Source organism: Lepidochelys kempii, chromosome 1 (assembly GCF_965140265.1).
Source record: "Lepidochelys kempii isolate rLepKem1 chromosome 1, rLepKem1.hap2, whole genome shotgun sequence".
Taxonomy (NCBI): Eukaryota; Metazoa; Chordata; order Testudines; family Cheloniidae; genus Lepidochelys; species Lepidochelys kempii.
Window position 1 is genome coordinate 196,297,207 of NC_133256.1, and position 13,723 is coordinate 196,310,929.

At 43.5% G+C, this 13,723-nt stretch overlaps 1 protein-coding gene across 33 annotated transcripts in view; it reads left to right on the top strand.

Moving 5' to 3' along the window:
* ABI3BP (ABI family member 3 binding protein) overlaps positions 1-13,723 on the top strand; it is a 315,232-nt gene that overhangs the window by 272,281 nt on the left and 29,228 nt on the right. For all 33 annotated transcript variants that reach the window (XM_073307173.1, XM_073307105.1, XM_073307211.1 and 30 more), the window contains 3 exons: positions 795-863; positions 2,402-2,614; positions 6,597-6,705. In XM_073307173.1, coding sequence (XP_073163274.1) covers positions 795-863; positions 2,402-2,614; positions 6,597-6,705 — 391 coding nt within the window. The remainder of the gene's footprint in view (positions 1-794; positions 864-2,401; positions 2,615-6,596; positions 6,706-13,723) is intronic.

Here is a 13,723-nt window from a genome sequence, read left to right on the forward strand (position 1 = left end):
TTGGCACATTGTAAAATGAGGGGCAAGCTTCAAAATTTGGATCTGGATTCAGATTCTGAATGACCCCAAAGTTCAGGTGTGTTTTGGGGTTTGGCTTTGAATCTATCCTTGGGCCAAATACAACCCCAATGTGTGCGGGCATGGCTGCACTATCATAAAGGATGTTCAGTTTACTTATTTCACTCACTCCGTAGTAACACAAAAGTTCCAGGCTCTTAACAATGTTGGTGAACTCTCTATGACCCAGTCTGCTGGCAAAAGCAGGCTTGATGCTAGATTTATAAGAATGCATTCTGTGAATTTACATTGTGTGCTGTCCATCAAGGTCTGTTCCCAAAAACAGATATTGAGTTTTCAGGATTGTTACTTCGTATGGCTAGAAGATCACAGTCTGAGTTCACTTTTGGAAAGTTGACTAACATGGCTGCTACTGTGAAACCTATTGGAAAGTTGTAATTTCTGCTCCTAACTTGGTATGCTTCTTTACAGTAATGATAAGCCACTAGATACAAACAAGTGACAGTCTTTGTTTGTTTAAAAACAAATGAAAATAGGCAGCTAAAATAAGAGCTCAGTCATTTGGGTAATGATTATCCTGGTTTTGGCCGAGAAGATAGGCTTTTATTTTCCATCACAGCCAAATTCAGGTGACTACTAGGAGAAAGCAAAAATGACAGCAAGCATGCACCATGGAGAGGTCATTTAGAATGGCAGATGAAATATGAGGTGTTGTCATTTTTATATTGCAACTTGATGCTTTTCTGAGAATTTTATTGTGACTGTGTCTTCCCCAGTTAATGCAACTGTCTTCAGCTCGAGTCCTACATCAGAGACTGATTCTCTGGGCAAACCACGGTACACAGGTATGACTGTAATGGCTACAATCCTTCGTTATTATATATTTACCTATCTATCTATATCTGTAGAAGTGTTGGACTCATCAGTAGCGTGCCTCCTCCTGACCAGCAAGGGTGTAGCAGTTCTCTCCCAGTCTGGCATTCCTTGCCAATAGCCACTCTGGTCTCTGGTGGTCCATCTCTTCCCATGATTTGGCTCTTCAGCCGGGTGATGATTTAAGTCCACCCCTTCTACCATAACAGAACAGTTGAGCAATATATCGGGTATTCAGACCCAACTCTGGGTCCCATGGTTGTCACTCCCTTTTCTCAGGACTTTCCATCGTCCCTCTCCCCTTCTCTTGCTTAATGTTTGCTTAGCAGTGGCTGGTAAAGGAACCTGGGCTGTCCCACTTACACCATATTCTAGCTCAGTGACTCTGTAACCAGCAGCAAGGAATTCTCCATCCAACTCTTTGCTGTTGTTTCCTTGGACTTATTCCTTTCTCAGACCTTCATCCCCGCAACTCTCTGGGCTCCTCCTTCTTTCAGGGCCAGAATCCCCCTAACCAAAATCCCAAAGTAAAAGTAGAAACTTAAACACTATTCTGCCCTCTTCTGGTTCTTTCCACTCTCTGATCCCAGGCCAGGTCTACAATAGGATTTGTAGGTGGATGACCAATCTGGTAGGAGAATCCCTTCCATCAGCATAGGTCATGTCTAACCTCAGAACACTACAGCGGCAAAGCTGTACCGCTTAAGTGTAGACAAGCCACCAGAGAATAACTGCAGAGTACCTGACACAACCTCCCAGTTTGATAACAAACCATTATTAGCTACTCTTTGAATATGTTTTTTCAACCAGGTTTTCAACCAGGTTTTTCATCTAGACCGCATATCCCTAGTTTTCTTATGAGAATGTCATGTGGGATTGCGTCAAAAGCCTGACTAAAATCAAGATGTATCATGTCTACAGCTTCCCCTCTTCCCCCACCATCCACCAGAGCAGTAACCCTGTCAGAGAAGGAAGTTAGTTGCATGTGGCAAGATTTATTCTTGACAAATCCATTTTGGAGCAGGGCTTCATTCTTCTAGGCACTGTAAAAATCAAAGTCAGTCCTTGTCCCAGTTTGTGATAGAAACTAATTCACTTGCTCAGAATATTTAGCTGTGTCCTTCACCTGTGTTGACTCCTATGTAACACTGTCCCTGTAGTTTTGAGTGCCCACTGCGAATGAGAGATGGGTGAAATGAGCATAGGCTCAAGGTGTACAAAAATCACACCAACATGTTGGTGTTGGGATATTTATTATTCTGTCTCTCACATGTAGGCATTAAAGAAGATAAATTACAAAAAATGGGAAAATAATAGTTAAAATATACGCACGAATACAATGCGCAAGTGTAGATGTGACCATCACAGAATGGCATTTGTGTTAGACTTTGGACATGATTTATCAAGCAGGATTTCCTACTTCATGCACTTAAATAAGTTTTTCCTTGTTTTAGGTGTATCTGCATTCTGCTGTCCTACGAAGCACTAACTGGTGATGCTTTTCTCCTAGGCCCTCACGTCAAGTATGTGCCAAAGAATGTAAGCGAGCCATGTTCTATTACAACCACTCTCCAGTACTTCCCAGAAGAGGAAGGCAGCAACAAGGAAGATGTTACTAGCCCTCCACAAAATCCTCCTTCCAACCTCACTGTGGTGACAGTCGAGGGTTGTCCAAGCTTTGTCGTACTGAACTGGACAAAACCGGAAAATGACACCGTTACCGGTCAGTTTAATTTCAGTTATCATCTACTACTTCAATATATAACACTGTATGCTCATTTTTACTTTAGTTAAATGTTTGTTGTTGTTTTATGTCCACAGATGAAAGTGTCATTTAGACAAAGGGAGCCTGACTCTTCACTGCCTAGCATCTTGTGTAACTGTTGACAATTGCAGAAGGTGGGTGTAAAATGCTATCAAATCAGAACTGTGGAGTTCTGCACACTCACTGTGTACTGATGTCAGTGACTACACAAGATGCAAGACAATGTAGAATCAGGCCTATACAATATGTGTCTTCCCATTATTTATTTCTGCCTCCTCGGTGCACTGTAGGTAAGTGGATTCTCTACAGTCTGGTAGGATCTAATATTGGTGATTCAGCTGTTTGACAATAAAAGGGAAAAGCAAGTTATTTAACATTATTATTTAACACTTATGTATAGCACAGTATTGTAGGTGTGCATAGCATTTTACAGCAATAATACAGACGTGGAGTTTGTAATGCTAAGGACCTGATCCAGCAAAGCCTTACGACTAACCAATAAAGTCGATGGGCTTGTACTCGCAGTAATAAGCATCACACCCCAGAGTAGATACTTGTAGGATCATCAGGCCCTAAAATAGTTACACCTTTCCTTTGGAAATCTGAAACCCAAGTCAGGTTTTTAGATTTAAAAAATAGTGAGGATAACTTAGCATTCATGTTCATCTTCCCATAAAAAACACAATGTATTTCATTAGTCTAATGGATGATCTTGCATATTGTCATTATTGCTAAGTGAAGGACTCCCTTAGCCTTGATGTACTCACAAGTCCACTGTGGACCCTTAGTCATACCCATTTTACAGATCTATATAACTAGAGGCAAATTCAGTCCTTTCTTTCAAGAGGAATACATGTAATGGTATAAAATAGTCTGCAGTCTGGTGTTTGGGAAAGAGGAACCCCTCTCCACCCCAGATACTTTCGAGGTGGCAAGGGAGCTCATAGAAAGTACTGCACCTCAGCCCCTTGCTGTTAGAGACAAGCCCCCAGCACCGCCTAGACGAGTGCCATCTAGAGGCATACCGGCAAAGATGAGGCCCTCTTCCTCAGCAGACCGGCACCGTTCACAATCTACTTCACCCCCAGCACCGGTCCCAGTACAAGATAGTAAGACACAGGGAATGCAATGCTCGGGGTCTTCGGCACCGGTTGTGATCGCCCTCTATTGCCTGGCACTGGAACACAGGAACTGTTCCCCGGCACTGGACGCTGTCAGCCACCCAACAAATAGAATTCATTGAGGTGGTGCTAGATTCGGTTCAGGCAAAAGCCATCCTGCCAGAGCCCAGATTCCAAACACTGTCACACGTCATTCAGATGCTCAGACAATACTCTCCCACCACCGCAAGGACATGCCTCAGCCTCTTGGGACACATGGCGGCATGCAGCTATGTCATGAGGCATGCCAGGTGTGGCTCGCTTCAGTTTATCACCTGGGTCAAGACAGTCTAGACTCAGTAGTAACAGTACCGTCACGAGTCCTAGACACGGTAGGATGGTGGTTGGACCCTTGCATGGTCTGCGAAGGAGTCCCATTCACCACCCCTCAACCATCCATGACCTTAGTAACGGACATGTGCTTGGTTGATGGGTACACCTAGGAGACCGACAGACTCAGGGCATGTGGTTGCAACCAAGATCCTGCTCTACATCAATAGGAAGGAACTCAGAGCGGTGAGACTAGCCTGCCAGACCTTCCATACCATATTGCAAGGTCAGTGCGTGGCAGGCTGACCGACAACACCACTGCCATGTTTTACATAAACAAGCAGGGTGGAGCCCACTCCTCCCCTCTTTGTCAGGAGGCTCTCCACCTGTGGGAGTTTTGTATAGCCCACTCCATTCACCTGGTGGCATTCTATCTCCTGGGAGCACACAACAAGCTTGCGGACCACCTCAGCAGGTTGTTCTGCAGTAACGAGTGTTCTATCCGGATGGACATCATCCACTCCATCTTCCAAAGGTGGGGGTTTCCCCAGGTAGACCTATTCACCACCAGGAGCAACAGGAAGTGTCCAGTATTTTGCTCCTTCCAAGAACACAGCCCGGGATCAGTCTCGGATGCGTTCATAATGCACTGTGGGAACCATCTACTGTATGCCTTCCCTCTGATACCACTCATCCACAAGGTTCTCCTAAATATCCACAGGGACATGGCATAGGTAATTCCGCTTGCTCCAGTGTGGCCATGCCAACATTGGTACACAACACTTCTGGAGCTGTCAGAGAGGCCCCCCCCGCCCCGGCCCCCGCGCTGCTGCTCCTTCCCCATCTGATTACACAGGACCACGGCCGCCTGCTTCATCCAGACCTCCAGTGCCTCCATCTCATGGCCTGGAAACTTCATGTTTAAACGCAAGGGTGCTCCAGTGCACAGAATCGGTGAGGGAGGTACTCCTTGGTAGCAGGAAACCTTCCACCAGGGCCACCTACCTGGCCAAATGGAAACGGTTCTCATGCTGGTGTAACCACAGTCGAATTTCTCCACATCTATACCATTCATCCTGGATTATCTACTGCACCTGAAGCAGCTAGGCCTGGCTGGATCATTTGTCAGGGTGCACTTCGCGGCCATCTCAGCGTTCCACCCCAGAGAGTTAGGGTGTTCAGTCTTTGCCAGTCCTGTGGTGGGCAGTTTCTTTAAGGGAATGGAATGGCTATACCCACACTTTTGCCCACCAGAACTGACTTGGGACCTCAATCAGGTCCTAGCTAGGCTGATGGGAGCCCCATTTGAGCTGCTCACTACATGTTCCCTTCTGTATCTCTTGTGGAAGGTAGTCTTTCTGGTTGCCATCGCATCGGCCAGGAGAGTGTCAGAGCTAAAAGCACTAATCTCCAACCCACCCCCACCCCCCAACACACACACACAATCTTCCACAAGGATAAGGTACAGCTCAGACCACACCCAGCTTTCCTTCCCAAGGTTGTATCCCAATTCCACCTCAGCCAGGACATTTTTCTACCTGTTTTATACCCCAAGCCACATGTCAACACACAGGAGCAGAGGTTTCACTCATTAGATGTGCAGAGGGCCCTAGTGTTCTACACTGAGTGCACAAAGCCTCTCAGGAAGTCAAACCAGGTGTTTGACTTCCGGTCTCCGCACAGCGCATCTCTTTTTGGATTACGGACTGTATCCGGACCTGCTATGACTTTGCCAAGGTCCCAGCCCCGGCTATAACGGGCCACTCGACAAGAGCCCAGGCCTCTTCCACCGCTTTCCTGGCCCAGATGCCTATCTAAGAGATCTTCAGAATGGTGACCTGGTCCTTGGTGCATATCTTTGCCACCCACTATGCCATCACACAGCGTGTTATAGACGATTCAGCTCTCAGTATAGTGGTGCTCCAGTCAGTGATTCCTTAACTCCGAACCCACCCCGCGTGGGAGAGCTTGGGAGTCACCTAATTAGAATCGACGTGAACAATCACTCAAAGAAGAAAAGATGGTTACTTACCTTTTGTAACTGTTGTTCTTCGAGATGTGTTGTTCATGTCCATTCCAATACCACCCTCCTTCCCTTCTGTCAGAGTAGCCGGCAAGAAGGAACCAAAGGGGGGTCGGGTCAGCAGGGTCATATATTGAGCACCAAGAGAGTGCCACTCCAGGGGACTCCCTGACCGACACAACGGGAGCTGCTAAGGAGAAAAGGTTATGATGACCGTACACACTGCGCACACACCTAACTGGAATGGACGTGAACAACACCTCTTGAAGAACAACAGTTACAAGAAGGTGAGTAACTGTCTTTTTTAATCAGCTCAGGTTATAAACAAAGAATAGTTCATATGGGATACCATTATGATCTATAAGAAGATAATATGGAAAATCCACACAAAGGAGGAAATCAGACAAGAAAAAAGAGAGGAATGAAAAATATAGAGGAATTAGAGCTTTTATTAAAGGGAAAATTTCTGTTTCTTTTAACTTTTCAGAGTATGAGGTTGTATCAACTGAAAATGGAGCACCTAATGGAAAGGGGACGTCCATTCTAACTACAAATCAAACCCACTCTACAGTGGAAAATCTAAAACCTAACACAAGGTAATGCAGTAAGAAAACTTTTCAAATTCATCCCGCTAATTTAGACTGTCAGTCATATCCTAGTTTAAGAAGAAGATACAAATATAAGAACAAAGTGAGTTTGTTCTAATTCTGATGGGAAGCAGACTTTTTTTAAACTGTAATTAACACAGAAAGTAATCTCATGCCAAGGATGTTGCAGATGGTCCAGACTCCATGAGCTCAGTATAGTGCAAAGGTGACATATTCGGTGTCCTGGCAAAAAGATCCACAGTTTAATTTTTAAAGGTCTACTGCCTCTTATGGGAAAAAAAAATCCTGTAGAATTTAATAGGAAAAATGAATTATATTTTGTAGAAACATGAGTACTGGACTTTAATAATGTGCTAACATTTCCATATTTTTAACCATCCTATAGAATTCAGGTTTCAAGAATCTAGAGCAGGGGTGGGCAAACTTTTTGGCCCAAGGGCCACATCTGAGAATAGAAATTGTATGGTGGGCCATGAACGGTCACAAAATTGGGGTTGAGGTGTGGGAGGGGGTGAGGGCTCTGGTTGGGGGTGTGGACTCTGGGGTGGGGCCAGAAATGAGGAGTTCAGGATGCAAGAGGGGGCTCCGGGCTGGGGTGGGTCTGTGGGGGGGTGAGGACTCCAGCAGGGGATGCGGGCTCTGGGGTGGGGCTGGGGATGAGGAGTTTGGGGTGTAAGAGGGTGCTGCAGGCTGGGACCAAGGGGTTCAGAGAGCAGGAGGGGGATCAGGGCTGGGGCAGGGGGTTGGGGTGTGGGGGGAGGCTCGGGGTGCAGGCTCCGGGCGGCACTTACCTCAAGCAGCTCCCAGAAGCAGCGGCATGTTCCTTCTTCAGCTCCTACACGGAGGTGTGGCCAGGCAGCTCTGCACACTGCCCCGTCCACAGGCACTGCCCCTGCAGCTCCCATTGGCCGCGGTTCCTGGCCAATGGAAGCTGCAGAGGCTGTGCTTGGGGTGGGGGCAGCGTGCAGAGCGGAGCCACCTGGCTGCCCCTGCACATAGGAGCTGGAGGGGGGCCATGCTGCTGCTTCCAGGAGCAGCATGGAGCGGCCCCCAATCCTGCTCCCTGGCCAGAGCGGGGCAAGGCCCAGACCCCGCTCCCCACCGGGAGCTTGAGTGCCGGATTAAAACGGCTGATGGGCCGCACCCGGCCCATGGGCCTTGGTTTACCCACCCCTGATCTAGAGGGTGAGACTAAAATTTCCAGTGGGAGTATCTCACCAAAAACTGCATATGTGACTTCCTTTTTAAATGAATAATTGTAGTTTGAGTGGCAGATTATTTTGATACGTGTATAATTACATAAATGTGTACAGATGTGAATTTGTTGTACCAATATTAAAACATAGCTAATGATCCAATATTCATGTCTGGGGGGAGAATTCAAGAATTAACATCCAAATATTTTGAAGTTGAATGGAGCATGAATATTTTCAATATTGAGGAATAATCGCATCATGCTCAGTGTGCCTCAGGGTATCTGTCTTCAAAGTGAATAGACTTAGGCCATGTCTACACTACGTGGCTAAATTGGCACAGCTGCAATCGATGCATCGATTTAGCGGGTCTGGTGAAGACACACTAAATTGATGGGAGAGCACTCTCCCATCAACATCTGTAATCCAGCTCACCGAGAGGCAGAAGCTATTTTGCCGGGAGAGCATGTCCCGTTGACATAGCATAGTGTGGACACCGCTGTAAGTCGATCTAAGGTATGTTGACGTAAGTTACTTTGCTTACGTAACTTAACTAACATAACTTAGATTAATTTACAGTGGTAGTGTAGACCGGGCCTTAGAAGCGATGTCAAGGATAAAAGAGAGAATGTGTTTTCATTGCAGCCACAATACAAGTAGTAAATTCTGATAAATCTCTGCCAGAAGCTGAGAGTCAGGTTTTTCCCATGGTAAATGCTAATACAAAAGTATTATATTTGTCAGCATACATAAGGCAACTCAGACTCCCACCTGTAACAAATTAAGTGAAGATTTTTCTATCATTATTGCAGCTCACGTAACTAAACTCCTTCTGTCTGAGATCCTGTACAACCATTTTAGTCATGATAATTTATGTCAGTAGTAGGATTAGATCAGAATTCCAGACCCAACAGCAGCCATTTAGTCCTGCATGTCACTGGTTATTAAATAGTACCTTAGTAATAAAGCAGTTTCCTTGTTCCTTCAAATGGTGATCTTCAGTACGTCTGCTGTGACTGAACAGGAAAAACATACCATTAATATTCATATTTTCCTCTAGCAAAGTATACAGCATAACATTATTGGTATTTGTCAAGTGCCTGGGGCTGTACAAAATACAGCATGAAGGAAGCCCTTGCTCCAGAATACTTACAGTCTTGAAGAAAAAGAAAAAGGCGCTGGGCTGGGAGCTTGGTGACCCTGGGTTCTATTACTAACTCTGCCATTGATCTGTTATGTGACTTTTCATTTCTCTGTGCCTCTGTTTCCCCCTCCCACTCTCCTCTATCTTTCCTGTTTAGGTTGTGTACACTCTTTAGGGCAGAAACTGCCTCCTGTTAGCACACCTAGCACAACAGGGCCCCATTCTGGGTTGGCGTCTCTTAAGTGTTACTGTAATGAACATAAATAAATAATAATAAATTCACTAGGAAGTCCAACAGGAAGAGTAACTGCTAATAATTCTTTCTGAGGAGAGCTGTTCACTTCTTGTGGGCATTGTGGAAGAAGTGAGCGTTTAAGAGGGATCTGCAAGGAAGGAGAGGAGTGGGCTGGTGAACTGAGGCGTGAAGGATATTTCATGCACAGGGAATGTCAGGCAATGATGCACAGAGATGGGAATGTGAGAAGACAATGAGTTTGTTTGCATGAACAGACTGCCTTGTGCTTTTTTAGTCTTTCTAGCACTGTGTGGAAGCTTGTGCTGCCACTGTCTCTGCCTTTTCCATTCTATGGATGAAACTGAACAGTTTGACCCGAGATGCCAAATTCACCCGGTTTGTGAGCACTAAAATTCTCTGCGAACGTGTTTTAGGTTTTTAAGCTCATCTGCTAAAATTCATGGATCACCAAAGAGTATGTTTTCCTCGTAGTGAACAAGGATGTAGCCTTGGGACTTCATTAATACTTGTGGAGCAGTATTGTTGCATGGTACTGTTGTGAAATGTGTGCCTTAGAAATGTGTGTTGTAACAATCTCCATGCACTGCACTGAAATTTCCCCTCTAGGTCACCTATAAAATCATATTTTGGGACCATCTTGGTGGTCAAGATGCAGGGCTGGTCATCTCCTAATCTCTCATTCCTCAAGTCACCAAGGTCTAAGAACTCTGTCCATTGCAGCAGGGTTTGTCCGGGTAGAGAGGGACAGAAGCTGAGGAATTGCTTTGCGTCACTGAACCAAAAATCTGGTCAGTTAAGGAATAGTGATAATGGACTGCTAAAGGAATCCCGTCCATCCTTTTTCTGTTGGAAGGAGCTAAAATAAAATATGTATAGTCCATCCACTCTATGACAACTATATTTGAACACAGTTGCAACATGGTTTCCCTGACCATTTTACACTGGGAACGGTTTTTTTTTTTTGTTTTGTTTTTTGAAGAATTGTATTTTAACTGTACCATAAAGCCATAATATGGACTTCCTTCAGGTGGGCAGTTTAGCTTTGTGTAGGATGGGATCTTAATGTACAGCATGATTTGATTTGGATGGTTCTTAAAAGAAACAAAAATCTGTCCTCATTGGTTGGGGTACCTTACAGACTACCATGTTTAAACCTAGTGGTTGCTAGCACGCTCTTCTTGTAAAGTAAACAGGGCCTTTTGTTGAGAGACTGAAGCCTTGAAGATCATGGTATAAAGCATCTGTTTGCTTTGACTCATAGGAATAATGCTGGCTATTTTCTCCTCTAGACATGCCCGGCAAAATAAACTTCAGAAACAACTATAACTTAGTTCATAACCGAGGAGTTTATAGTTACTTAATTCACCCAATGATTGGTGCAAGGACTTCAGTCCAAACTACAGCATCTTTTGCTTGCCTTGTAATCTGTACCTCAGCTTTTTTGTTTGGTGTGAATTCAGACTACTCCAAAGCATCCAGACTCAATGAAATGAGAGCATAATGTTCTGTTTGAAACCAGTTTTACTGCGTAAAAGGCACACCCTTTAAATGAATGCATGGCACTGTCAGCTGCTCAGCAGCCTGCATGAAATGTGCTGATGTTCTTATATTATTCCATTTTGTTGGAAATGCTATGTGTTTGCCCAAGACACAGACGTGTTTTGTCTGTTCCATTTTCTAATCATCACACATGCCTGACAATTGGCACTTATCACTGGTCATTTAAAAAACTTTTCCCAAGATGATTAGTGCCTTGGCCTCTGCACCTGGAGAACTGTCAAAAATAATGTTTGCAGAATTTCAGCATAAGGGAAAAATAACTAGAAGACTGGTAAAAGTGCAAATAACCTGAAAGTACAAATCATAATGGCAGTGTTTGGTGGGTTGTGCTTTCTCAAAACTACTACAAGTTATTGGCACTAAGGAGTAATTAGCTAGGTGCGTGACCCCCTCATTTAGAACAATATGTGTTGACTACGGATCTAATATTCTGCTTATTCTCATAAATGCTTTGCCTTTCCATAGCTGTTTTCATCTACGGATTTCAAAGCACCTAAGAAACAATAAAGTCTCCACTGTGAGTTAGGTAAATCTACCCATTTTGGAGATGATTACCCCATTGGGGCTTCTCAGAAGACTTTCTCTCGTGGCATCAGTTTCTTTTCTGCCCACGTGCTCCTACAGTAGAGTAGTCTGTGTAATAGTTACATAAAGATGATTATTAATTATTCTGCACTTTGTATTGCACTCATCTTTTATAATGACTCTCTGTCCCCTCTCTGATTTCATAGCAACTCTCTTTTCATACTCATCTTAATCCACCTTTTTCTGAGACACGCATCTACAAAATCAACTGTAGAATTTTCAGACATGGATGTTTCAGATCCAGATCATATTCCATCAAGTCCTCCTCTGCACACACACAGAAGTTCTTCTCTAACCTTTTCCATCCCAATGTGCTTTCACTCACAAGTGTCCTCTATATTTTAATATCTGAACTCATTCTTTCATCCACTTGAGCTCACTCTGGGCCAGATCCTGATGTCTTACTCAATTTCTGTTCCTTTCTTACTCAGGCAAAATTCCTCAGGATTTGAGTCCCCATAACTACTATGCTGATTAGTCTGGTGGATAGTTATATCTTATAAATCTTCACTTTGCCCTTTTTCACAAATGAAAGCTAAAATTTTTTGTGGTGGCTTCTCTGAGAAATTAATTTTACACACATGCTAGTGTCACAGTTTCCAACACTTTTGAGCAGAGAAAAATACCACTATGAGCAATAGCATTAATGTACTCATTTGCCACCAGATGGAAATGTTGCCTTTTTACATAGCAAAACCAGTTCTTGCTGTTACCTGAAAAATCAACATTTGTTCCTTTTGGGAAACAACCCAAGTATTTGAAGCAAAACCACAAAAATGGTGGTTTTGATTAAAGCAGTTAGAATGTGATTTCCAGCCAGTCTTTCCTACTAGTGAGAATTGGTTCGCACAGTTCAACTTGTAATTTGGATTTGTAATTGTCAGAGTTGTTCCCATTAGAATCCTAGTTGCTCAGCTCTTCTGAAAACCAAGCTTTTAGTCTTTTGTAGGATGCTGTGTCACAAACAGTCATTGAATTGACTAAAATATGCCCATGGCTTCTTAAAAGTCCTATCTGGCATGATCTCTTCTTTGTGAATCTGTTCTTCCTAGGGCTTCCTTTAAAAGAATGCAGTCAAGGTTTTTTCTCAATTTTTAGTGTTTTTCCTTACTGTCATTGTTTTAATAAACTTTGGAAGCTCGAAAATTGAAATTTCCTTAGTATGAGTTGTCTTTTCCCTCATTGTGTTTGCTTTACAGTAGTAGTGTTGTTTGTCAACAACATCTTTCCCATAGTTAAAGTCAGTCTTGCAGCTTTGTTCTTTTCCTGGATCTTTCCTAGCCCACATGTTAATTACAGGTGTTATATTAGTTAGTCTCCAGTCCATTGCTTACAAAGAAGTTTAGTACTTATCTGCTAATGGTTGTCTTATCTTTTCTACTATATCCTTTAAAATTCTACGTGGTTCATATCTGCCCTAGGATTATGTCAGTCTTCAGTCTAATTTTTCAGTCATCTATTGTGGTGACATCCTGATTTCCTTCCTCCTCTGGGCAGATGTACAGTCTGTTTTCCCCCATCTCCCTCCCCCTAGTCTTTCTTTGTGAACACTGAAGCAAAGGATGTCATTTATTTTCAGAAATGTCAACCTCTTCTGTCTATAAATCATCCCCTGCTGGCGCATAGAGGCCCTTGTGACCTCTTATGTCTAATGTACTTGGAAAATGTTGTAGTTATCTTAACCTCTTGTGAGATCTTCTTTTCGTTCGCTACCGAAGAAGCTTTGTGTACACCATATGCTCTGCTGCCCCATATACTATAGTGCAGCTCCAATGAAATATGGGATTTTTTTTTAATGCCAGATTAGCTCTTTGGTCCATCTAGTCTCTTGCCCTTTGCAAGTAGCCAGCACCTAAAAGGAAGATAAACCCACCAACACCATTAATATGCTTCTCCAATTAAGCCATGTTGTCATTGGGAAGGAAAATTACTCTCATTTACCTCAGGTGATTGTATTTAATCTCTGAAGAATGAGATTTGAATACCCACATTGTTTCCTTAATTTGCAAAGCCATAAATGCAAGTAATATAAATTCACAGAGCACACAATAAGTGGCCAGGAAACTTTGCAACAGTAAGAAAGTATATAACTTCGCAGAAGTTAAAGTTATCCATACAAAGTTATATACTTTGCAAAAGTTAAAGTAAAATGTTACGATTGCACTGCTGTCCTATTAGAATCAGAGATGTGCCAAACAGTTCAGGGGAAATTTGCGTAGCAGTTAAATTAGGCTGGAATGTGCATACAATATATGCATACAATTATAA